At 43.1% G+C, this 23,429-nt stretch overlaps 1 protein-coding gene across 4 annotated transcripts in view; it reads right to left on the bottom strand.

The window, feature by feature from the left end:
• Positions 1-642: 642 nt before the first annotated feature.
• The window catches only part of CCDC62 (coiled-coil domain containing 62), a 48,733-nt gene continuing 25,946 nt past the window's right edge, over positions 643-23,429 (bottom strand). For 3 of the 4 annotated variants that reach the window (XM_038763666.1, XM_038763668.1, XM_038763669.1), the window contains exons 9-13: positions 17,233-17,985; positions 13,144-13,309; positions 9,359-9,484; positions 4,427-4,540; positions 643-1,337 (exon numbers count right to left, since the gene is read on the bottom strand). In XM_038763666.1, the coding sequence (XP_038619594.1) occupies positions 4,448-4,540; positions 9,359-9,484; positions 13,144-13,309; positions 17,233-17,985 (1,138 nt within the window). In that variant the 3' untranslated portion in view covers positions 643-1,337; positions 4,427-4,447. The remainder of the gene's footprint in view (positions 1,338-4,426; positions 4,541-9,358; positions 9,485-13,143; positions 13,310-17,232; positions 17,986-23,429) is intronic. The other variant, XM_038763667.1, reaches the window with a different exon arrangement.

The following is a 23,429-nucleotide window of genomic DNA, read 5'->3' as shown; positions in this document are numbered from 1 at the left end:
TGCTATCTAGAGTGATGGGAAAATCAAGGGAGGACAGGGTTTAGATGGGAAGATGAGGAGCTCTGTTTTGGACTTGTCAGATTTGAGGTATCGGTAGGACAACCATGTAGAGCTGTCTGGGAAGCAGGAGGAAATACGAGACTGTAGAGAAGGAGAGGGATCAGGGCTGGAGATGTAGATTTGGAATCACCCATGTGGAAATGGTAGCTGAAGCCACGGGAGCAAATGAATTCCCTAAGAGAGTGGGTGTAAACAGAATAGAAGGAGATCAAGAACTGAGCCTTGTGGGACTCCCACAGTTAGGGGATGGGAGACGGAGGATGAGTCTGGGAAAGAGATGGAGAATGAGTGGCCAGAGAGATAGGAGGAGAACCAGAAGAGGACAATGTCATTGAAGCCAAGGTTAGATAATGTTTCCAGGAGCGGGGGGTGGTCGACAGTGTCAAAGGCAGTTGAGAGGTCAAGGAGGATTAGGAGGGAGTAGAGGCTGTTGGATTTGGAAGATAATACACTAGCAAGAACCTTCCTCAAGAACATAAGTACATGGTTGTCTCAGAGTACCAATTTCTTCTTCGTTTCCTTCCTCCATTTCCTTCATCCCTTTCTTTGGTTCTGAGAAACAACCACTGCTAGTTAATGAGATAAAAGAAAAACAAATTCACTTTATTCTTGAAAATATTTTCACTGAAGGCAGTGGATCTAGTCTCTTAAAAGTAGCCAGAAATGCTCATCATATATTTTTTGAATTGCCAAATGACTTTACAAGTTAAGCCTCATACTCTTTACATTTCTTAGGGGTAAAAAATAGATCATTTAAAACTACTATCGTAACACACTTTTTTTAAATAGGCAGTTCATAATTATGAGTGTGCATTGTTCTGCCATTTTTTTACTTGAATTTTCAATCCCCTCTGAGGTATTTTCCAGTTTATAACAACAATGCAATATTTCATTCTTACTTATGTGACAAAGTTCTGAGTGAAAACAATAGGCTCTGGAAACAAGACTGGCAATTCTAATCAGTTACGTTCGGCCAAAGAGATATTTCAAAATCAATTACAGAAGTTCCCATTTTGATTTGCATATATTTTAAAAATTGGCTTTCCTAACATTTAACCTAAATACACATCCGTACAGGAACTCATTTTATTATAGCATAATTCCAATACTAGTTCATTTATATTTATCAAGTTCAAAGGGTATTTTGGAACTTGGGCAACATGAAAGCAAATGTTAAATGCTGGAATTTCAAACCCTAAGATCTTTTTCGCGAGTGAAGGATGATAATGTCCGGTAGGTAGATCCATTTCCTTCCTTCCAAATACTAGGTGAAAAGCCTGAAGAGGGAGAAAAAGCACATTAAAAAATCAATGAGTACTGACCTACAATCTATAATTCCCCGATGTTCTTAAATGCTTGCCTCTCAACTATATAAGCAGATGTAAAACAGAAGACATAATCAAGGAAGGACATTCAAATCTCTTTAACTCATTCCACGTCTGGCTTGTACCACTGCAGTGGGACGGTCACAAACAACAACAGACTAAAGCTTCACAAATTTTACAATCTTAGGGAGACTGTGATGGCTACTGTAGCTGTGGCAATTACTGCGGCTGCAACTTGGACTCTGACTTGCAAGGAGCCAAAAATGCTCCTCTAAGACACAGAACCCTACTGCTTTTTCTTTTTTTGGTGTGTTTGTTCCTGCTTTTATGTTGTTTTAGTGTTTTTTACTGATTCATTTTTTTTTCTTATGTGTCTGCTTTGAGTCCCCTCTCTCCACTTTGGATTGCCTGTGAGCTCCTTGAAGACCTAATACATACAGTCTTTCTCAATGCTTGCCACACAGTTAGCACTTAGTAAATACTATCAGTACTACTACTATTCATTCATTCAATAGTATTTATCGAGCGCCTACTGTGTGCAGAGCACTGTACTAAGCGCTTGGGAAGTACAAGTTGGCAACATATAGAGACGGTCCCTACCCACCAACGGGCTCACAGTCTAGAGGGGGGAGACAGACGACAAAACAAAACATGTGGACAGGTGTCAAGTCATCAGAATAAATAGAAGTAAAGCTAGATGCACATCACTAACAAAATAAATAGAATAGTAAATATGTACAAGTAAAATAAATAGAGTAATAAATTTGTACAAACATATATACAGGTGCTGTGGGGAGGGGAAGGAGATAGGGCGGGGGGGTGGGGAGGGGGAGAGGAAAGAGGGGGCTCAATCTGGGAAGGCCTCCTGGAGGAGGTAAGCTCTCAGTAGGGCTTTGAAGGGAGGAAGAGAGCTAGTTTGGCGGATGAGCAGAGGGAGGGCATTCCAGGCCCGGGGGAGGACGTGGGCCGGGGGTCGACGGCGGGACAGGCGAGAGCGAGGTACGGTGAGGAGGTTAGCGGCAGAGGAGCGGAGGGTGCGGGCTGGGCTGGAGAAGGAAAGAAGGGAGGTGAGGTAGATGGGGGCGAGGGGATGGAGAGGCTTGAAGCCAAGAGTGAGGAGTTTTTGCTTGATGCATAGGTTGATTGGTAGCCACTGGAGATTTTTGAGGAGGGGAGTAACATGTCCAGAGCGTTTCTGCACAAAGATGATCCGGGCAGGAGTGTGAAATATAGACTGAAGTGGGGAGAGACAGGAGGACGGGAGATCAGAGAGGAGGCTGATGCAGTAATCCAGTCGGGATAGGATGAGAGATTGAACCAGCAGGGTAGCGGTTTGGATGGAGAGGAATACTAATACTACTTTGGCAGAAATAGAGAGGTTACTGAAAACGTCTCTTTCCCACCATGCCACCAGTGAAGTGCTACTGGAATATTCTCTCATTTTCTATATGCAACAGAATTATTAAACCGTTTCATTTCAAAGGGGGCTCATTTGAATTTTTAAAAATCCAGACTCAAGATTTATTGGCTCTAACTCATGACATGGTGCTTAGCCCCCAGATTTTAAATCTCTTTAGATGACTCCAACAGCTCAAATTGGATGCCTGGGTCATCCATTGTAATATAACTGAACATCTACTGTGGGCACTGGACTAATTAATCCAGGCCCTGATGGAGGGGAAGCAAACTGAAATACAGGCTAATCATGCCAAGGCGCTCCGCCATCATCATTCTAGTGGTATTTTTAAAGTTCTGAGCTGCCAGGAGCTTGAATCTCTACTGCTGTAGCCACAGTATCCTGTTAAATTTTGCTTTTTGTTTTGGTATTTTTCTTTGTCCTTGTCTTTTATGTTGTCTTTATTTCCTTATTGTTTCATCTTTCATTATGTGTCTGTCACCAGTCTACCCATCCTCCTTCATTTTTAGATTGCAAGCCCCGTGAGGGCCAGGGACTGTATCTCATTCTCACCCACGTGGTTTTTCCCAGGGCTTAATACAGTGTTTTCCACATCATACGTGCTTAATAAATACTATTTACTACTACTGCTTACAAAGGTTTTTTTAATAAACATAATCAAACGTAAATCATTTCTTTCAACACAGGATTTTCTTTAGAAGTACTTCTAAACCAAAAATAGGAGCACCTTATAGGAGTTACTATTGGTAGTCTTCATTCCTTTATATTAATAAGTCAGCATGCTTTGGGATTCAGATTTTTTCCCTCTAACCTTCACTGCCATTCCAATTTCCGTTACATTGGGAAAAGGGATGTTTATGACTCCAGTTTGCAAATGCATGGCCTTACCTTTTCCTTATAGATAGTGCCAAAATACTGATTTAAAACAGTAATATTTACTGAGTGCTTACTACGGGTCAAATTTTGCTAAGGGCTGGGATAGGTAGGTAATAATCGGTTCAGACACATTCCTTATCTCACATAGGACTCCCAGCCTAAGAAGGAGGAAGAGCAGGTATCAGTATCTCCATTTTAAAGATCATGAAACTGAGGTCCAGAGAAGTTAAGTGATTTGCCTAAGGTCACAGAGCCAGTGGCAGAGTGAGACTAGAACCTAGGTCTCGTGACTCAGGCATCTTAGTACTAAGCGCTTAGTACAGTGCTCTGCACACAGTAAGTGCTCAATAAATACGACTGATTGATTGATCTGCACATAACAACCAGCACATGCTACATGCTGCCTCTCCATCCCCCCATCTTACCTCCTTCCCTTCCCCACAGCACCTGTATATATGTATATATGGTTGTATATATTTATTACTCTATTTATTTATTTATTTATTTTACTTGTACATTTCTATCCTATTTATTTTATTTTGTTGGTATGTTTGGTTCTGTTCTCTGTCTCCCCCTTTTAGACTGTGAGCCCACTGTTGGGTAGGGACTGTCTCTATGTGTTGCCAATTTGTACTTCCCAAGAGCTTAGTACAGTGCTCTGCACATAGTAAGCACTCAATAAATACGATTGATTGATTGATTGATTGATTGATATTAAATCCCAAAGCAGACAAAAGGAGAGACTTACTCAGAGGTGACTTACTCAAAATCATACAGAAAATCGGGCAAGCCGAATTTCGTTTCCATCAGTCGCTGGCAGCTGTGCTTTGCGAATTTCTTTCGATTCTGCAGGTTCTGATGTCTACAAAATAACCCAAAATTAGCACTTGGGACCAAGAAGATTAAAAAAAGGATGCATTCAGTGAAGCAATTTTAGAAATGATAAATTTAATCAATAAAATTTAATAAAATAATGAATTTCAGAAATAATAAAAGGGTGATTTCTTTGACTGTAAGTCTTTCATGTGATCTGGAAGCGTGACATATTATTAACAAAAAAGTTGTCCTCCACTGGCCAGCCACTGGGAAATACTGAATCAGACACGCAGTGGTAGAACTGTGTCTGAAGACAATTCAATTGTCTTCCCTGCCAGGCAGGTGATTTTACTGCCAACAGGCACTCAAAGCATCACTGACTTAGACACCGCTTGTCAAAGGCTTCCTCCCGGACACTTCAAAAGCCATTACTGGGATGAATTCCCCCTTGAAACTTACTAAAGCTCTGAACGTTGTTTTTTAAAATCCTCTCCAAATTAAAATCCTTTAGAATTGATTGTTTTATAATGCCTACAATTCATTTATTTAAGGGAAATAAACTAGGTTTCGGAATGACAAAACCTGGGGTTTTTTTTATATTTGTTAAGCACTTACCAGAGGAGCAGTGTGGCCTAATGGAAAGAGCATGGGCCTGAGAGCCTGAGGCCTTGGGTTCTAATCCCAGCTCTGCCACTTTGCTATGTGGCCTTGGGCAAGTCACTTCATTTCTCCGTGACTTAGTTCCCTCATAATAATGATAATAATGATGGCATTTGTTAAGCGCTTACTGTGTGCAAAGCACTGTTCTAAGCGCCGGGGAGGTTACAAGGTGATCAGGTTGTCCCACGGGGGGCTCATAGTCTCAATCCCCATTTTCCAGATGAGGTAACTGAGGCACGGAGAAGTTAAGTGACCTGCCCAAAGCCACACAGCTGACAGTTGGCGGAGCCGGGATTTGAACCCATGACCTCTGACTCCAAAGCCCGGGCTCTTTCCACTGAACCATGCTGCCCCTCATCTGTAAAGTGGGGATGAAGCCTGTGAGCCCTACGTGAAACAGGGACTGTGTCCGACCCGATTAGCTTTTATCTTCCCCAGCACTTAGTACAGTGCTTGGCACATAGTAAACACTTAATACCACAATTATTATACACTACACCATTCTGCTTTCTGGTACCGGTGCCAACACGAAGCTATATTCTTTCTCCCTTCAAACCCCACCTTTAAAAGCATTCCCTGGGTTGGGAGTGGACAAGGTTAATGTTGCTAAGACTTAATGGGGACATTTTCTAGGGGAACCAGCTCCCCAAGACAGTGATAGGGTTGTATGTAAAGAATGAAAATGCCCTGAAACACATGCTGACCTGAGCCCTTGCCACATCAACCAAACATGTGTGGTGGGATGACAATCTTTACATAGTAAGAGACTGATGTGAATGGTCATGCCAAGTGTATGTATGTACGTATGTATGTATGGGGAAGCAGCACTGTTTAGTGGAAAGAGCCCTTTTAGACTGTGAGCCCACTGTTGGGTAGGGACTGTCTCTATATGTTGCCAACTTGTACTTCCCAAGCGCTTAGTACAGTGCTCTGCACACAGTAAGCGCTCAATAAATACGATTGATGACGATTGATGAAGAGCCCGGCTTTGGGAGTTTGAGGTCATGGGTTCTAATTCCGGCTCCGCCACTTGTCAGCTGTGTGACTTTGAGCAAGTCACTTCACTTCTCTGTGCCTCAGTTACCTCATCTGTAAAACAGGGATTAAGACTGTGAGCCCCACGTGGGACAACATGATAACCTTGTATCTACCCCAGTGTTTAGAACAGTGCCTGGCACACAGAAAGCACTTAACAAATACTATTATTATTATTACTATTATTATTATCAACAAGCCAGGGTATACTTTTGGTATTGTTAATTCTCCTCACCCTAAGTCCCACAGCTCTAAAATAAAATAAGTACATAAGAAGCAGCGTGGCTCAGTGGAAAGAGCCTGGGCTTTAGAGTCAGAGGTCATGGGTTCGAATCCCGGCTCTGCCACATGTCTGCTGTGTGACCTTGGGCAAGTCACTTAACTTCTCTGAGCCTCAGTTCCCTCATCTGTAAAACGGGGATTACAACTGTGAGCCCCACATGGGACAACCTGATCACCTTGTATTCCTCCCAGCGCTTAGAACAGTGCTTTGCACATAGTAAGTGCTTAACAAATGCCATCATTACTATTATTATAAGAATAAATAGATAAAATAAAATAAGCGACATAATCTTATTTTATGTCTGTCTGTCTCCAGCTCTGGACTGTAAGTTCCTTGGGGGCAGGAAATGTATCTAACAACTCCTGCAAGTGCTTAGGACTCTCCCCTTCTAGACAGTGAGCCCACTGTTGGGTAGGAACCGACTCTATATGTTGCCAACTTGTACTTCCCAGGCGCTTAGTACAGTGCTCTGCACACAGTAAGCGCTCAATAAATACGATTGAATGAATGAATGAATGCACAGAGTCTGTGCTCAATAAATATCACTGACCGATTGATGCTAAGCCTGTGTAGTGGACGGTGTGGGCAAAGAAGGAAGTGACTAACATCGCTCTAGACTCTACGTAACAAGGCTTACATGAATGCTGGGGGATCAAATGTGAGCCTGAGAGTGGGGCAGGGGTCTCTCTCTCGGGCGCACATTTGGGCCCTTGTATGCTGGGATCTGGGCATTGGGGGTCCCGGATCTCTTGGTCTTTGCGTCTTTCAGCAGAGAGGGGCATTCTGCTGAGGGCGAGGGAGCCACAGGCAATAAGCTCAGTTCTATTCGTGTTTGAAAATAATAATAATAATAATAATAATGGCATTTATTAAGCGCTTACTATGTGCAAAGCACTGTTCTAAGCGCTGGGGAGATGACAAGGTGAACGGGTTGTCCCGTGGGGGGCTCACAGTCTTCATCCCCATTTTACAGACGAGGGAACTGAGGCACAGAGAAGTGACTTGCCCAAAGTCACACAGCTGACAACTGGCGGAGCCGGGATTTGAACCCATGAACTCTGACTCCAAATAATAATAATAATGATGATGGCATTTATTAAGCGCTTACTATGTGCAAAGCACTGTTCTAAGCGCTGGAGGCGATATAAGGTGATCAGGTTGTCCCATGTGGGGCTCACAGTCTTCATCCCCATTTTACAGATGAGGTAACTGAGGCACAGAGAATCAATCAATCAATCAATCAATCGTATTTATTGAGCGCTTACTATGTGCAGAGCACTGTACTAAGCGCTTGGGAAGTACAAATTGGCAACACATAGAGACAGTCCCTACCCAACAGTGGGCTCACAGTCTAAAAGGGGGAGACAGAGAACAAAACCAAACATACCAACAAAATAAAATAAATAGGATAGAAATGTACAAGTAAAACAAATAAATAAATAAATAAATAGAGTAATAAATATGTGCAACCATATATACATATATACAGGTGCTGTGGGGAAGGGAAGGAGGTAAGATGGGGGGATGGAGAGGGGGACGAGGGGGAGAGGAAGGAAGGGGCTCAGTCTGGGAAGGCCTCCTGGAGGAGGTGAGCTCTCAGCTCTCAGAGAAGTTAAGTGACTTGCCCAAAGTCACACAGCTGGCAAGTGGTGGAGCTGGGTTTCGAACCCATGATCTCTGACTCCAAAGCCCGGACTATTTCCACTGAGCCACGCTGCTTCTCCAAAGCCCGTGCTCTTTCCACTGCGGAGAAGTCAAGTGGGGTCCAGCTAACACTGACTAATTCCCACCTCCCTAGTAATGCCACCCCATCAGTCCGGGTTTATTTTTTGCTTTCTTCTGTTTTTTCCATCTGTACCGCCCTTGTTTTCTTATTCACAAAGTCTCGAACTTAGAAAGTAAGATCCTCAAGGACTGGCAGCAAGTCGTCCACTTAGATTCTTTTCTCCCAAAAGCCTAGTAGACATTAGCTGTTCAAGAAATGATAATGATGCTGATCTCGTGATATGCTTGCTATTTTCATTTTTGCCTCCATCTCACAATGCTCTCAAAACCTGTATGGAGGGTCTCTTCCGATCCAACATCGTGTTCTTTAGTCATTGACCAGTATCATCAGGAGTTTAACTGCTGAATGTTTGACAGTTCACAGGTCGAAGACTGACTTCCGGGTCATAATTAGTTATACTGTTCAATATTTTGAGACCCCTATCAAGAACTTTTAAGGGCTCTGTTCAGTCAAGGAAACTGTTCACTTAAGCAGAATGTTCCGCGACTATCGCATTTGCCATTCCGTAATCCTAGCCGAAAAAAATCCACGATTCACAATGGTATGGCACCCACAAGGCACCTACCCATACATTCAAATCCAAAGGAAAGGTGATCTGTGGGAAACTGGAGGAAGGGCTCATGGGGACTGGAGGGAAGATCAAACCAAAGGGAGTTGGTGGAATCATGGAGGGGAAGGGAGCTGATGAGATCCTCGCTTCCAAAACCCATAATGGGCCTGTGTGAGGACAATGGTTAAAGGAGTCACAAAAGAGTGGTGGTGTGTGGATGTTGAGTGGGGTGTGAAGACAGCCACCCCTCTCAGAGGGCACTTACCTCTGCCGCCTCTTCTCTAAAATGGCTGCAGAGGCTGGAGCCGGGACAGGGGTGAGGAAAAGGGGAGGTGTCCAATCAATCAATCAATCAATCAATCGTATTTATTGAGCGCTTACAGTGTGAGAGGCACCCACCTTCCACCTCCCCGTGACCCACCCTGCCCAAACAGCTGTTCACGGCAGCAACCCAGAAGGTGGTGTGTGCGCGTATATGTTGCCATACAGACGTATCTGAATATTTATTCAGCCTTTTCGAACCTATTTACCAGACAAAATAAATACATACTGTGTTGGGGCTGCCGCTGGGATTACCAAGACTTATGGGGAGCATGGTACAAAGTTCCAGATTTGCCACCATCTGGCGTGATTCCTCCAGCAAGTGCTGAAGCTTACTTGTAGGAGAACAGTCATCCTAGGAGGCAGAATAATTTGAACACATTAATGATATCGAGAAGCATTTGGCTATGTGTTATCGGGCAGCGACCACTCCGCATGCTCCTGACCTCTGGGGCCCACAGCACGGGAGAGAAGTTGCCCACTCTCATGCCACTGGGACTCCCATCGGCTGCAGGATGAGCCCTACACCCGTCAATCAATCAATCAATCGTATTTATTGAGCGCTTACTGTGTGCAGAGCACTGTACTAAGCGCTTGGGCCACCTGGTCCGGACCTCCAGAGCTCTCCACATCAATCAATCAATCAATCAATCGTATTTATTGAGCGCTTACTGCATGCAGGGCATTGTACTAAGCGCTTGGGAAGTCCAAGTTGGCAACATATAGAGACAGTCCCTACCCAACAGTGGGCTCACAGTCTAGAAGGGGGAGACTGGGAACAAAACCAAACATATTAACAAAATATAATAAATAGAATAGATATGTACAAGTAAAATAAATAGAGTAATAAATATGTACAAACATATATACAGGTGCTGTGGGGAAGGGAAGGAGGTAGAGGGACTGCCCAACCCCCTGGCTTTGGGACTCCCATCAGCCTCTGCTCCAATCAATCAATCAATCATATTTATTGGGCGCTTACTGTGTGCAGAGCACTGTACTAAGCGCTTGGGAAGTACAAGTTGGCAACATATAGAGACGGTCCCTACCCAACAGTGGGCTCACAGTCTAAAAGGGGAAGACAGAGAACAAAACCAAACATACTAACAAAATAAAATAAATAGAATAGATATGTACAAGCAAAATAAATAAATAAATAAATAGAGTAATAAATATGTACAAACAGATATACATATATACAGGTGCTGTGGGGAAGGGAAGGAGGTAAGATGCTCCAGCCCAGAAAGGGCTGAAAAAGTGAAAAAACATTCTCAAATTTTAGACTGTTGGTTGTGGCTGGGACTGATGGTCCGCACCATCTATTCTATTTATTTTATTTTGTTAGTATGTTTGGTTTTGTTCTCTGTCTCCCCCTTTTAGACTGTGAGCCCACTGCTGGGTAGGGACTGTCTCTATATGTTACCAACTTGTATTTCCCAAGCGCTTAGTACAGTGCTCTGCACACAGTAAGCGCTCAATAAATACGAATGATGAGGAGGAGGAGGAGGAGGAGGAGGAGCCTGAAACGCTTGCTGTTTATCGTTGTCCTGGACTTTTACATTTTCAGTTTGTCTTTCCTCACGTGACTGTTGCCACTCCTCCCCACTGCTTATTCTTGATATTTGAGCCCTTTGGGGGCCAAGGACTGTGCCTATAATTAACCCGTGAACTTCTTTTCCAGTGCTTAGTACAGTGCTTTCTGCGAACAGGAGGTGCTCCATAAACGCTATTACCACTACCAATGCAAATGAGAACAGCAACTAATTAAATGTGGCTTTGAGCCTGGAGTGGTACAGCAGGCCAGAAACAGAAATCTATTTATTTTGACACATTTCAGTTTTTGATCTTAGAAGATCCACCAAGCTAAATAAACAGAATTTACAAGTCGTGCCAACTAATTATGTAACACCCTTATGATAAAAAGAACCATGACTTTTTTTGCTCCTTCAAATTCAACTCCTAATAGTCTTAATTAGCACATCTCAACCCCAGAAGCCTTGGCAAGACTGATAGGAAACAATTTCATCCAAGACTTGCTGCTATTCCCAAATGTGCAGCTGTGCCGTGTAACGTGTCCTGTTTGATCTGCTTCTTCGTGTGCTTCATTTTAACTTGCACGGAACCCAATCAATTCCCGACTATGCTGGAATTGATTGCATTTAGGGCCCAGTCTTTTTTTTTTCCTTTTTCTTTTGAAAGGTTGTTTTTTTTCCATCTGTCCAATTACCACATTAGGACCATCAATGGTGTTTAAGGTTCAGCTACTGAACTGCCATCATTAGAAATAAAAGATTGCTTACTCTAGTTCCCCAGTTATGACATGTTATCAATAAAATGAAGCAATACGCTAAGTCTGATGGGTTCATTTACAACTCCGATTAACTGTACCTCATATAGTGCCCCTTCAATCACTCATTTAATATCTGAGCACCTGCTCTGGGTAAAGCACTACTCTAAGCAGTAGCTTCCCACAGAGGTGTGGGGTGGGAATGGGAATGGGAATGGGAAGGGGACAATGTTAGAAAATCACCAGATATTACTAAATCTCTGTTGATGGCCGAACTGCTCTGAAAATCACTACTTCCTGCTTCCTCCAGCTATAAGGACTGGGAGGAGAAAAATTTGCGGCAGCTAAGCTTTGTCATTATCAGTGGTATTCACTGTTTGCATGGAGTGTTTAAATAAAACACTAATGCAAAATAGTTATTTTGGTTTTCACCTCTCCGAAGGCGGAACCCTGACAGATATTGGGAAACTACAGTAGCAGAAGAGATTCAAGTGTTTCTGGGGAAGCTTTATGTTATTCTCGGAGATGAATAATAATAATAATAATAATGATGATGGCATTTGTTAAGTGCTTACTATGTCCAAAGCACTGCTCTAAGCACTGGGGAGGATACAAGGTGATCAGGTTGTCCCACGTGCGGCTCACAGTCTTAATCCCCATTCATTCATTCATTCAATCGTATTTATTGAGCACTTACTCTGTGCAGATCACTGTACTAAGCGCTTGGGAAGTACAAGTTGGCAACATATAGAGACGGTCCTTTACCCAACAGCAGGCTCAGAGTCTAAATCCCCATTTTACAGATGAGGTAACTGAGGCACAGAGAAGTTAAGTGACTTGCCCAAGGTCACACAGCTGACAATTGGCACAGCTGGAATTCAATCAATCAATCAATCGTATTTATTGAGCGCTTACTGTGTGCAGAGCACTGTACTAAGTGCTTGGGAAGTCCAAGTTGGCAACATATAGAGACGGTCCCTACCCAACAGTGGGCTCACAGTCTAAAAGGGGGAGATGGAGAACAAAACCAAACATACTAACAAAATAAAATAAATAGAATAGATAGGTACAAGTAAAATAAATAAATAGAGTAATAAATACGTACAAACATATATACATATATACAGGTGCTGTGGGGAAGGGAAGGAGGTAAGATGGGAGGATGGAGAGGGGGACGAGGGGGAGAGGAAGGAAGGGGCTCAGTCTGGGAAGGCCTCCAGGAGGGAGGAATTTGAACCCATGACCTCTGACTCCCAAGCCCATGCTCTTTCCATTGAGCCACGCTGTATAAACTTCACAGCATGGCAAAAGGTCTCTTATGAACTTTTCTAAGGTCTCTAAATTTTTCCAGAAGAATGCTTAATTTGTCATTTATTTCACAGTCTGTGAACCAAGAAAAAGTGCTTGGCTACCATTTAATTATGGGTACTTATTTCACGGGATTCCTTAAAAGAGGAGTGGGTCCTCCTCGCCTCCAAAATCTAAGATGGGCACGGAGAAATACGAAGGAAATAGCTGAGGGAGGCACAGAGGAGTGATGGAGTGGGGATGTTGACGGAGAGCGGAGGCAATCACAGGGAGCTGGGATCTTACCTTTGCCGCTCTGCTTTCTGCTGCCTCTAACTCAGTGGAAAAGAGTTTCAACAAATTCAAGCCAACAACTGCATTAAACCGAAGTCCTCAGGATTTTTCAGCCCTACTTGAATCAATGTATGCTCTTCACTGACCTGATGGACTGGAGACTTGGGGTCTGAGTGGATTTCACATGAGTCCTTGGTCTCAGAGGGCAAGTCTGCTTCGTGGGATTTCTTACATTTCAGAAGCTTGTCTTTTTTCAGGGTGGATATCAAAGGAGAGCCCAAGCAACGGGAATGCAAGCTGACTATTCGCTGGCTGTCAATAAATTACAAAGACTTTCTCAATACTAAGGTCCTAAATAGACAAGTAACATAAGACTGGATACTACACAATAACAATAATAATAATAATAATAATAATAATAATAATAATAATGGTATTTGTTAAGCACTTACTATCATCATCAATCGTATTTATTGAGCACTTACTGTGTGCAGAGCACTGTACTAAGCGCTAGGGAAGTATAAGTTACTATGTGCCAAGCACTGGGATATATACAAGGTAATTAAGTTGGACACAGTCCCTGTCCAACCTGGGGCTCACAGTCTCAATCCCCATTTTACAGATGAGGTAACACAGAGAGGTTAAGTGACTTGCCCAAGGTCACACAGCAGACAAGTGGCAGAGCCAGGATTAGAACCCACGACCTCTGACTTCCAATCCCGGGCTCTTGCCACTAGGCCATGTTGCTTCTCGATCAAGATCAAAAAAGGTATCGAGAAGCAACAGCACAAAAGGCTAAATATGCTCGAGAATGCTAAGTCTGAGAGAAGCCCTCTGACTGGGTAAGAAACCAAATATAATTTTACTGATGCGTGACTGTCGTCAAAAGTTTCCTCCTAAAAGCCGAATGCTTCAGTGATAAACTCAATCAGGGATAAAGGGATAACCCCATCAAGATAGTGTGAATGGTTGTTGTCGGGTTTTTGTTTTGATTTTTCAAATCCACTCATCATCATCATCATCAATCGTATTTATTGAGCGCTTACTATGTGCAGAGCACTGTACTAAGCGCTTGGGAAGTACAAATTGGCAACATATAGAGACAGTCCCTACCCAACAGTGGGCTCACAGTCTAAAAGGGGGAGACAGAGAACAAAACCAAACATACTAACAAAATGAAATATATAGAATAGGTATGTACAAGTAAAATAAATAAATAAATAGACTAATAAATATGTACAAACATATATACATATACACAGGTGCTGTGGGGAAGGGAAGGAGGTAAGATGGGGGGGATGGAGAGGGGGACGAGGGGGAGAGGAAGGAAGGGACTCAATCTGCTTGATTCCACTAACACAATGATAGCAGTGTCCTAGAGTTAAAAATCCTCCAACCCACGTCTCGTTTCTGTTGGTCTTCTTTAAGCTGCACAATCTCTCGGTTTCTTCGAGATTTTGTCATCTTGTTCTTCTTTCATTTGTTTCATTAAGCATACCCAACAATAGGCTCACAGTCTAGAAACGGGCTTACGGTCTAGAACAGGGCTCACCTTTTCCCTCTTTCCTCTTTCTGACTAGCTCCCCCAGCTCTTTACCTACCAGAACTGGGGCCAATGATAAGAATCAGGGCCAGCAGGAAGAGGAGGGGATGGGAGGAAGAAGTGAAATACCACTACACTGTCTCTCTTCTGAATATCACAGAGCACCCTTAAGGCGGGGGAACTTGCAAGGTGGGAAAAGTGCCTGCTGCTACCATCAATTGCGATGGGAGAAGAGGTCTACCCCATCTGAAGGGTCAGGCTAAGGAGCTGGCTGGAGCCAGCCTCTGGATAAGTTGTTGAAGGGCCTCAAGTGGAGTCGCGTGGCCTGATTACAAAGGTTGTTCAGATTCTTATGCTAAGAAACGAACCACCTCGTGGCTTCCACGACTTCTTCTCTCCCCTACTTAAGATAGGAATATCTACATTTAGCATATAAAATCATTTTAGTACAGTGCTCTGCACACAGTAAGCGCTCAATAAATACGATTGAATGAATGGATGAATGAATTTTAGAAAATGACGGAATATTTTGGCCAAATACCTCCCACTCTCCTTACTGAAATACGCATTTATCGAGCGTTAGGTACTAGTCCTTACAATCTTATGGAGAAGCAGGGAGTTTCATTAACTTCACTTAGTCACACATTTGACACTCAACGGTACACACACGAAAGCAAGAACCTCAACGATCACCGTAAGCAAGATGCACCCACTGACTCTCCTGCTGACAAGAGTTAATAAAGGGGAAATACTTCAGTGTGGCGATTTTTCTCTCATCTCACAAAATCTTCTAATAAAGTTCTACGCTGTTTTGGTACTGAAGAATCTTCTGCAGGTTTGCCCTCGGATGGGTAATTACAGCTAAAGATGGCTCATTAGATTGCACTAAAATGACCAGCTAAGGTGTTGGGTGAATGACGTGCGGAGCAGAAACTTTGACATTTAGCTCTAAAAACATTCAGAAATGTAATACTTAAAACCATGAACCCCACGTGTGGAAGGGATTGGGCCCAACTTAATTAATTAATCGGTCAATCAATTAATCGGTCAATCAACGGCATTTATTGAGCCCTTACTGTACGCAGAGCACTATACTAAGCCCCTGAGAGAGTACAATGGAACAGAGATGGTAGACCGATCTCTCCCCACAAGGAGCTTACAGTTTAGAGGACTTGCTTTAGCACAGAACTTGCTTAAGCACTTAACAAAAACCATAATTATCATTATTAGAAGTATTAGTATTATTGATGTTTTGAGTTTTAAATCTTGCGGAAATCAACACGAGATAAACCCTGACCCGTTGACAAAAGAGGGTCTCTGTCCAAAAACAAAGGGAAAGTGTCATCATTTTCCATATTTAAAAGTCTATGCATCTTTATTTAAACTCTGCCAGACATTTTCATGGTATTAAAAGAACTACAATATTTGGCAATTCTTTTGCCATGTAAATTGTGCACATTTCAAAACATAATAATTTATGCATATTTACTGAACTATGGAGCTAATGGCCCTTAGCAGTCATGTTTGTACGTATTACTCTATTTATTTACTTATTTTATTTGTACATATTTATTCTATTTTGTCAATATGTTTTGTTTTGTTCTCCATCTCCCCCTTGTAGACTGTAAGCCCACTGTTGGGTAGGGACCGTCTCTATTGTTGCCAACTTGTACTTCCCAAGCGCTTAGTACAGTGTTCTGCACACAGTAAGCGCTCAATAAATACAATTGAATGAATGAATGAATTAAACAGAAGTACAGTGCTCTGCACACAGTAAGCACTCAATAAATACGATTGAATGAATGAATGAAGTATCCATTCTCTTGCATCATAAAATACTTTGGGGGGAAAAAATCTGAAGCAACACTGAGGCAGGCAGATATATTTTCATGTTAAGACCCTTTTTTAGGCTAGGGTGGGGGAAGAGATAAAATGAAAAGACAGAGCCATGTAATACCACTCAAGGAATGAAAAGGGCAGTGTCAAAGGCAAGTCAAAGGAAAGTCTAGGAAAAAAAATGTTCCAGAGCAACATTCCATTCTTAATGAGAATCCACCAGCCTGTTTTTTTAAGAACATGTTTGTCCAGGCCCTCACAATAACAACAACTGGTTATGTTTTCATGCAAATCCTTCAGCTCAGAAGTAATCCTATATAAAGATGATAATGACTTGGAAGCTACATCAAAGCCCTTTCGTTTAGTTGGAGGGCCACGGTGACCATGTGGTTAAGCTTTTCATGGGTGCAGTGGATGTTTGCATTTTAAATGCAAATATGGTTATTATGTACATCTGATTCTCTTTTAACTTAAATATACACCTGGCACGTACACAGTGTGATTGAAAATCACAGAAGCAGCGTGGCTCAGTGGAAAGAGCCCAGGCTTGGGAGTCAGAGGTCGTGGGCTCTAATCCCGGCTCCGCCACTTGTCTGCTATGTGACCTTGGGCAAGTCACTTACCTTCTCTGTGCCTCAGTTACCTCACCTGTAAAATGGGGATTAAAAAATGTGAGCCCCACATGGGACAATCTGATTACCCGGTAACTTCCCCAGTGCTTGGCACATAGTAAGCCCTTAACAAATACCATAATAATAATAATTGTAATAAATGGTCAGGAGAGAGCCCTTCGGACATTTCCACATTCTGAGGTTATACATTTGCCCTGGGTGTTTGCAAGTGTGGCTAATCTAACCTTTTCAAAGTGGGACCTTTTATTCCACAGACAGCCCCCGAACATAAGCAAACGGTCCTGTGCCGGACGGTTCTCTCTACTTTTGAAGGTTTGAAAATCTTCATCCATTCCAAATCGGAGACTGAGGTGTGGCATGGAGCTTCAACTATGAAGTTGCTCGGATGGCAGCAGGCCGACTCACAAATATTACCCTCATCCTGTCTGCTGGTTTCGTTCATGTGGAGGAACGAGACTTCGGCAGCCTCAGACATCTGATCTTGACATTCGACGCGCAGTTTTTCAAGTTCCTTTGATCTAGAACAGTTAGCTAAGCCCATGTAAACACTGAGATCGTGCCAATGCTTATGGTTAGATGCTCCACTGAGGTACTTCTCTCTGTTCTGAATTTCATTTGGAGACACTTCACAATTTCTTGCTGATTTTGGACTGTTAATGTCCACCACCGCTTTCCTCCCTGATTCCAAAACACTTGATGAATTATCTTCCATTGCATCTTTCTTAAGCAGAGTCTTTAGTTCTTGTACTGAACCTTTAAGTGGATATGAGGTGGTGGTGATACTTTTCTCGTCTGAAGCATTCACTTGCTCCTTCTTCTCCCCTTTGTACACATCACAACTGCTTTCACGTGCCTTACATTGTTGAGCTTGTGTGGTGTCGAATTCTGGATCCTTTAAAGATACTTTTTGATTTCTCTCTCTCTTAAAGGTGACTTTCTGGTTGCTATTTTCAAGGTCTGCTAAGACCATCTCTTTACTGTAACATAAAAAAGGGAGCAGTTAAAAACAAGATTGATCAATCAACCGATCACAGTTATTGAGCAGCTACTATATTCTAAGCATTGTACTGGGCAGAAAACGTGTCTGCCAATTCTAATTGGGAGAGGACAGTAGAGTTAGAAGACACAATCCCAACCCTCAAGGAGCTCACAATTTAACTGTAAATAGACACAACTGTAAATAGGATGATGAAGAGAATGGAAAGATAGATATGTGAATGAGCAAATAATTAAATAGTAGAGGATGTTAATCGCTGTGCATACAAGTCCTATAAGTGCCAAGGTGGAATAAGTTGGCACAAAAGTGTTAAGGTGGTCATTGGGAGAATAATAATTATGGTATTTTGTTACGCGCTTTCTATGTGCCGGGCAATGTACTAAGCACTTGGGTGGAGACAAGCAAATCGGGTTGGACACAGGTGGGGCTCACAGTCTCAATCTCCATTTTACAGATGAGGTAATAGGCCCAGAGAAGTGAAGTGACTTGCCCAAGGTCACAAAGAAGAAAATGGTGGAGCCAGAATTAGAACACGGGATCTTCTGACTCCCAAACCCGTGCTCTATCTATTATGCCATGCTGTTTCCTAGGATGTGATGTAGGGAGAAGAAAAAATGATTGGAGAAAGCTCCTAGAGGGAGGTTAGATTACAGACAGGCTTTGAAGATGGGGAGATCTGTGGTTTGGCAGATTTGAAGGGGGAAGGAGTTCCAGGAGGAGGAAAGGGGTGAGCAAAACACTGGATATGAGGTAGGCAAGAATGAGGCATAGAATATATGTTACCTGGAGAGGAATGAAGAATGTGAACTGGGGTGGAATGGGAGAAAAGAATGGATCAATAGGAGTGAGGCAGAGAGCTGATGGACCGCCTTAGGGGTTTCTGCTTGATGTGGAGTAGAATGGGTAACCACTGCAAATTTTTGAAAAGTGGAGAAAAGTTTGCAGAACATGTTTTAGAAAAATGATCCAGGCAGCAGAATGGCATGTGGACTGGAGAAAGGGGAGACTGGATAGGAAGCCCAGTCAGGGGACTTATTCAATAGCCTAGTCAGGATATGACTCAGAGGCAAAAGAGAAAACAGCGCCAGACACTGCAACATTAAGCAAGAAAATACAAGAAGGGACAACCTTTTGTGTGCACAATCTTGTTGGAACTGTGGATCCCACATTCACCATTTCAGCCAAACATATGTACACACACACTCTCTCTCTCTCTCTCTCATAGGTGAACTTAACCGTCAATGATTTCGTCATATGCAACAGTGACAATGATGGTATTTGTTAAACGCTCACTACGTGCCAAGCACTGTTCTAAGCACTGGGGTAGATATAAGGTAATCAGGTTGTCCCATGTGTAGCTCACAGTCTTAATCCTCATTTTACAGATAAGGTAACTGAGGCACAGAGAAGTGAAGTGGCTTGCCCACAGTCACACAGCGGACAAGTGGCGGAGTCGGAATTAGAACCCATGACCTCTGACTCCCAAGCCCAGGGTATTGCCACTAAGCCATACTGCTTCTCTAATACGATATGAAAGAGAACTATATGTATCATGAATTGTACTGCTTAAGGAAAGGGTTCAAACCTTATAATACTTTCTGTTCTTAAACATAGTACACACTTGCAACCCTCTCGTCCCCCTCTCCATCACCCCCGTCTTACCTCCTTCCCTTCCCCACAGCACCTGTATATATGGATATATGTTTGTACATATTCATTACTCTATTTATTTATTTACTTTACTTGTACTTATCTATTGCATTTATTTTATTTCGTTAATACGTTTGGTTTTGTTCTCTGTCTCCCCCTTCTAGACTGTGAGCCCACTGTTGGATAGGGACTATCTCTGTATGTTGCCAACTTGTACTTCCCAAGCGCTTAGTACAGTGCTCTGCACACAGTAAGTGCTCAATAAATACGACTGACTGACTGATTGACTTGCATGCCTATGCAATTAATCAGTCAGGAGGCCTTCCCAGACTGAGCCCCCTCCTTCCTCTCCCCCTTGCCCCCACCTCCATCCCTGCCATCTTACCTCCTTCCCTTCCCCACAGCACCTGTATATATGTATAGATGTTTGTACATATTTATTACTTTATTTATTTATTTTACTTGTACTTATCTATTCTATTTATTTTATTTTCTTAATATGTTTGGTTTTGTTCTCTGTCTCCCCCTTCTAGACCGTGAGCCCACTGTTGGGTAGGGACTGTCTCTATATTTTGCCAACTTGTACTTCCCAAGTGCTTAGTACAGTGCGCTGCACACAGTAAGCGCTCAATAAATATGACTGATTGATTGATTAAGCCCTTACTGTGTGCACAGCACTGTTCCAAGTGCTTGTTAGAATACAACATAACATAGTCAATAGGCAAGTTCCCTGCCCTCACGGAGTTAACAGGGAGACAGACATTAAAATAAATTATGCATATGTACCTGAGTGCTGTGGGGATGAGAGTGAGCTGAATGAAGGGGCAAATCCCAAGTGCAAGGTTGATGCAGAAGGGAGTGAGAGAGAAGGAAATGAGGGCTTGGTCGGGGAAGACCTATCGGAGGAAATGTACTTTCAATAAGGTTTTGAAGGTGGGGTGCGTGATCGTCTGTCGGATACCAAGGGGGAGGGAGCTCAAGTCCAGAGGCGGGATGTGGGCGCGGGATCGGCAGCGAGACAGATGAGACCGAGGTACAGTGAGTAGGTAGGCATCTGAGCGGCCAAGTGTGTGGGCTGGGCTGTAATAGGAAATCAAAGAGATAAGTCGGGAGGTAGCAAGGTGATTGAAAGCTTTAAGGTATATATGTTTGTACATATTCATTACTCTATTTATTTATTTATTTTACTAGTACTTATCTATTGTATTTATTTTATTTTGTTAATTTTTTGTTTTTGTTTATTTTGGTAAGGAGTTTCTGTTTGATGAGGGGAGGGATGGGCAACCACTGGAGGCTCCTGAGCAGCGGAGAAACAGGGACCGAACGGTTCTGTAGAAAAATGAGATCATTTTTCTGCTGCTCAGATGAGCAGCAGAGAGAAGTAGGATGGTGTAGCGGAAAGCCCAATTTATTTTATTTTGTTAGTATGTTTGGTTTTGTTCTCTGTCTCCCCCTTTTAGACTGTGAGCCCACTGTTGGGTAGGGACTGTCTCTATATGTTGCCAATTTGTACTTCCCAAGCGCTTAGTACAGTGCTCTGCACACAGTAAGCGCTCAATAAATACGATTGATGATGATGATGATGAAAGAGCACAGGCTTGGGAGTCAGAAGGTCATGGGTTCTAATTCTGGCTCCATCACTTGCCTGCCTAATAATAATAATGGCATTTATTAAGTGCTTACTATGTGCAAAGCACTGTTCTAAGCGCTGGGGAGGTTACAAAGTGATCAGATCGTCCCTGGTGGGGCTCACAGTCTTAATCTCTATTTTACAGATGAGGGAACTGAGGCCCAGAGAAGTGAAGTGACTTGCCCAAAGTCACACAGCTGACAACTGGTGGAGCCGGGATTTGAGCCCCTGACCTCTGACTCCAAAGCACGGGCTCTTTCCACTGAGCCATGCTGCTTCTCTAGGACCTTGGGCAAGTCATTTTACTTCTCTGGGCCTAGTCCCCACATCTGTAAAATGGAGATGGAGACTGCGAGCCCCACGCAGGACAGGGACCGTGTCCAACCGGATTTGCTTGTATCTGCCCCAGAGCTTAGTACAGTGCCTGGCACATAGTAAGCACTTAAAAAATACCATAACAATGATGATGAAGATGATTATTAAGTATGAACTGGAGTGGCAAGAGACAGGAGGCAGGAAGGCCAGAGAAGAAGCTGATGCGGTAGTCATCATCATCATCATCATCATCAATCGTATTTATTGAGCGTTTACTGTGTGCAGAGCACTGTACTAAGCGCTTGGGAAGTACAAGTTGGCAACATATAGAGACAGTCCTTACCCAACAGTGGGCTCACAGTCTAAAAGGGAGAGACAGAGAACAAAACCAAACATACTAACAAAATAAAATAAATAGAATAGATATGTACAAGTAAAATAAATAAATAAATAAATAAATGGAGTAATAAATATGTACAAACATATATACATATATACAGGTGCTGTGGGGAAGGGAAGGAGGTAAGATGGGGGGGATGGAGAGGGGGATGAGGGGGAGAGGATGCAGGACAGGACAAGAACTCGGACCAATGTGTAGCAGTTTGCTTAGCAAGGAAAGGATGGATTTTAGCAGTGTTGTGAAGATAAAACCAACAAGATTTGGTGGCAGATTGAATATGTGGGTTGAATGAGGGATATGAGTCAAGGTGAGCTTGTTGTAAGCAAGAATGTATCTGTTTGTTGATATAGTGTACTCTCCCAAGCGCTTAGTACAGTGTTTTGCACACAGTAAGTGCTCAATAACTACGATTGAATGAATGAATGAATGGATGCTGCCAAAGCTATGGGTTTGTGAGACAGGGAAGATAGTGGTGCAGTCCACAGTGATGGGAATGTCAAACTTAAGAGTTCGGGTGGGAAGATGAGGAGTTCTGTTTTGGACGTGTTAAGTTTGAGGTGTCCAGGGGACACTCAAGTAGAGATGTACCGAAGGCAGGAGGAAATACGAGTCGGCAAAGAAGGAGAAAAATCAGGGCTGGAGGTGTAGATTTTGGAATCATCCACATAGGGATGGTAATAATAATAATAATGATGATGATGGCATTTATTAAGCGCTTACTATGTGCATAGCACTGTTCTAAGCGCTGGGGAGGTTACAAGGTGATCAGGTTGTCCCATGGGGGGGCTCACAGTCTTAATCCTCATTTTACAGATGAGGGAACTGAGGCACAGAGAAGTTAATTGATTTGCCCAAAGTCACACAGCTGACAACTGGCAGAGCTAGGATTTGAACCCATGACCTCTGACTCCAAAGCCTGGGCTCTTTCCACTGAGCCACGCTGCTTCTCCAAGTGAAGGACTTCTCCAAGGGAATGGGTGTTGAAGGGGAATAGAGGGGGACACAGGACCGACCCTTGAGGAATTCCCACAGTTAGAAAATGGGAGGCACAGGAGGAGTCAGGGAAAGAGGCGGAGAATGAGAAACCAGAGAGATGGGAGAACCAGGAGAAGACAGCATCAGTGAAGCCAAGGTTCGACGATGTTTTCAGAAGGCCACAGTGTCGAAGGCAGCTGAGTGGTTGAGGAGGATGAGGATTAAGAGCCAAGAATTTAAACCTAAATTTCTAATATAGCTAGTATTTCTAGTAGAGAAGCAGCAGGGCACAGTGCTTAGAGCATGCGCCCGGCAGTCAGTAGGTCATGGGTTCTAATCCCAGCTCCACCACTTGTCTGCTGTGTGACCTCGGGTAAGTCGCTTCACTTCTCTGCGCTTCAGTTACCTCATCTGTAAAATGGGGATTGAGACTGAGCCCCATGTGGGACAAGGG

Source organism: Tachyglossus aculeatus, chromosome 21 (assembly GCF_015852505.1).
Source record: "Tachyglossus aculeatus isolate mTacAcu1 chromosome 21, mTacAcu1.pri, whole genome shotgun sequence".
NCBI lineage: Eukaryota > Metazoa > Chordata > Mammalia > Monotremata > Tachyglossidae > Tachyglossus > Tachyglossus aculeatus.
The sequence above is the reverse complement of the archived record's forward strand: the minus strand, read 5'-3'. Positions and strand labels throughout refer to the sequence as shown.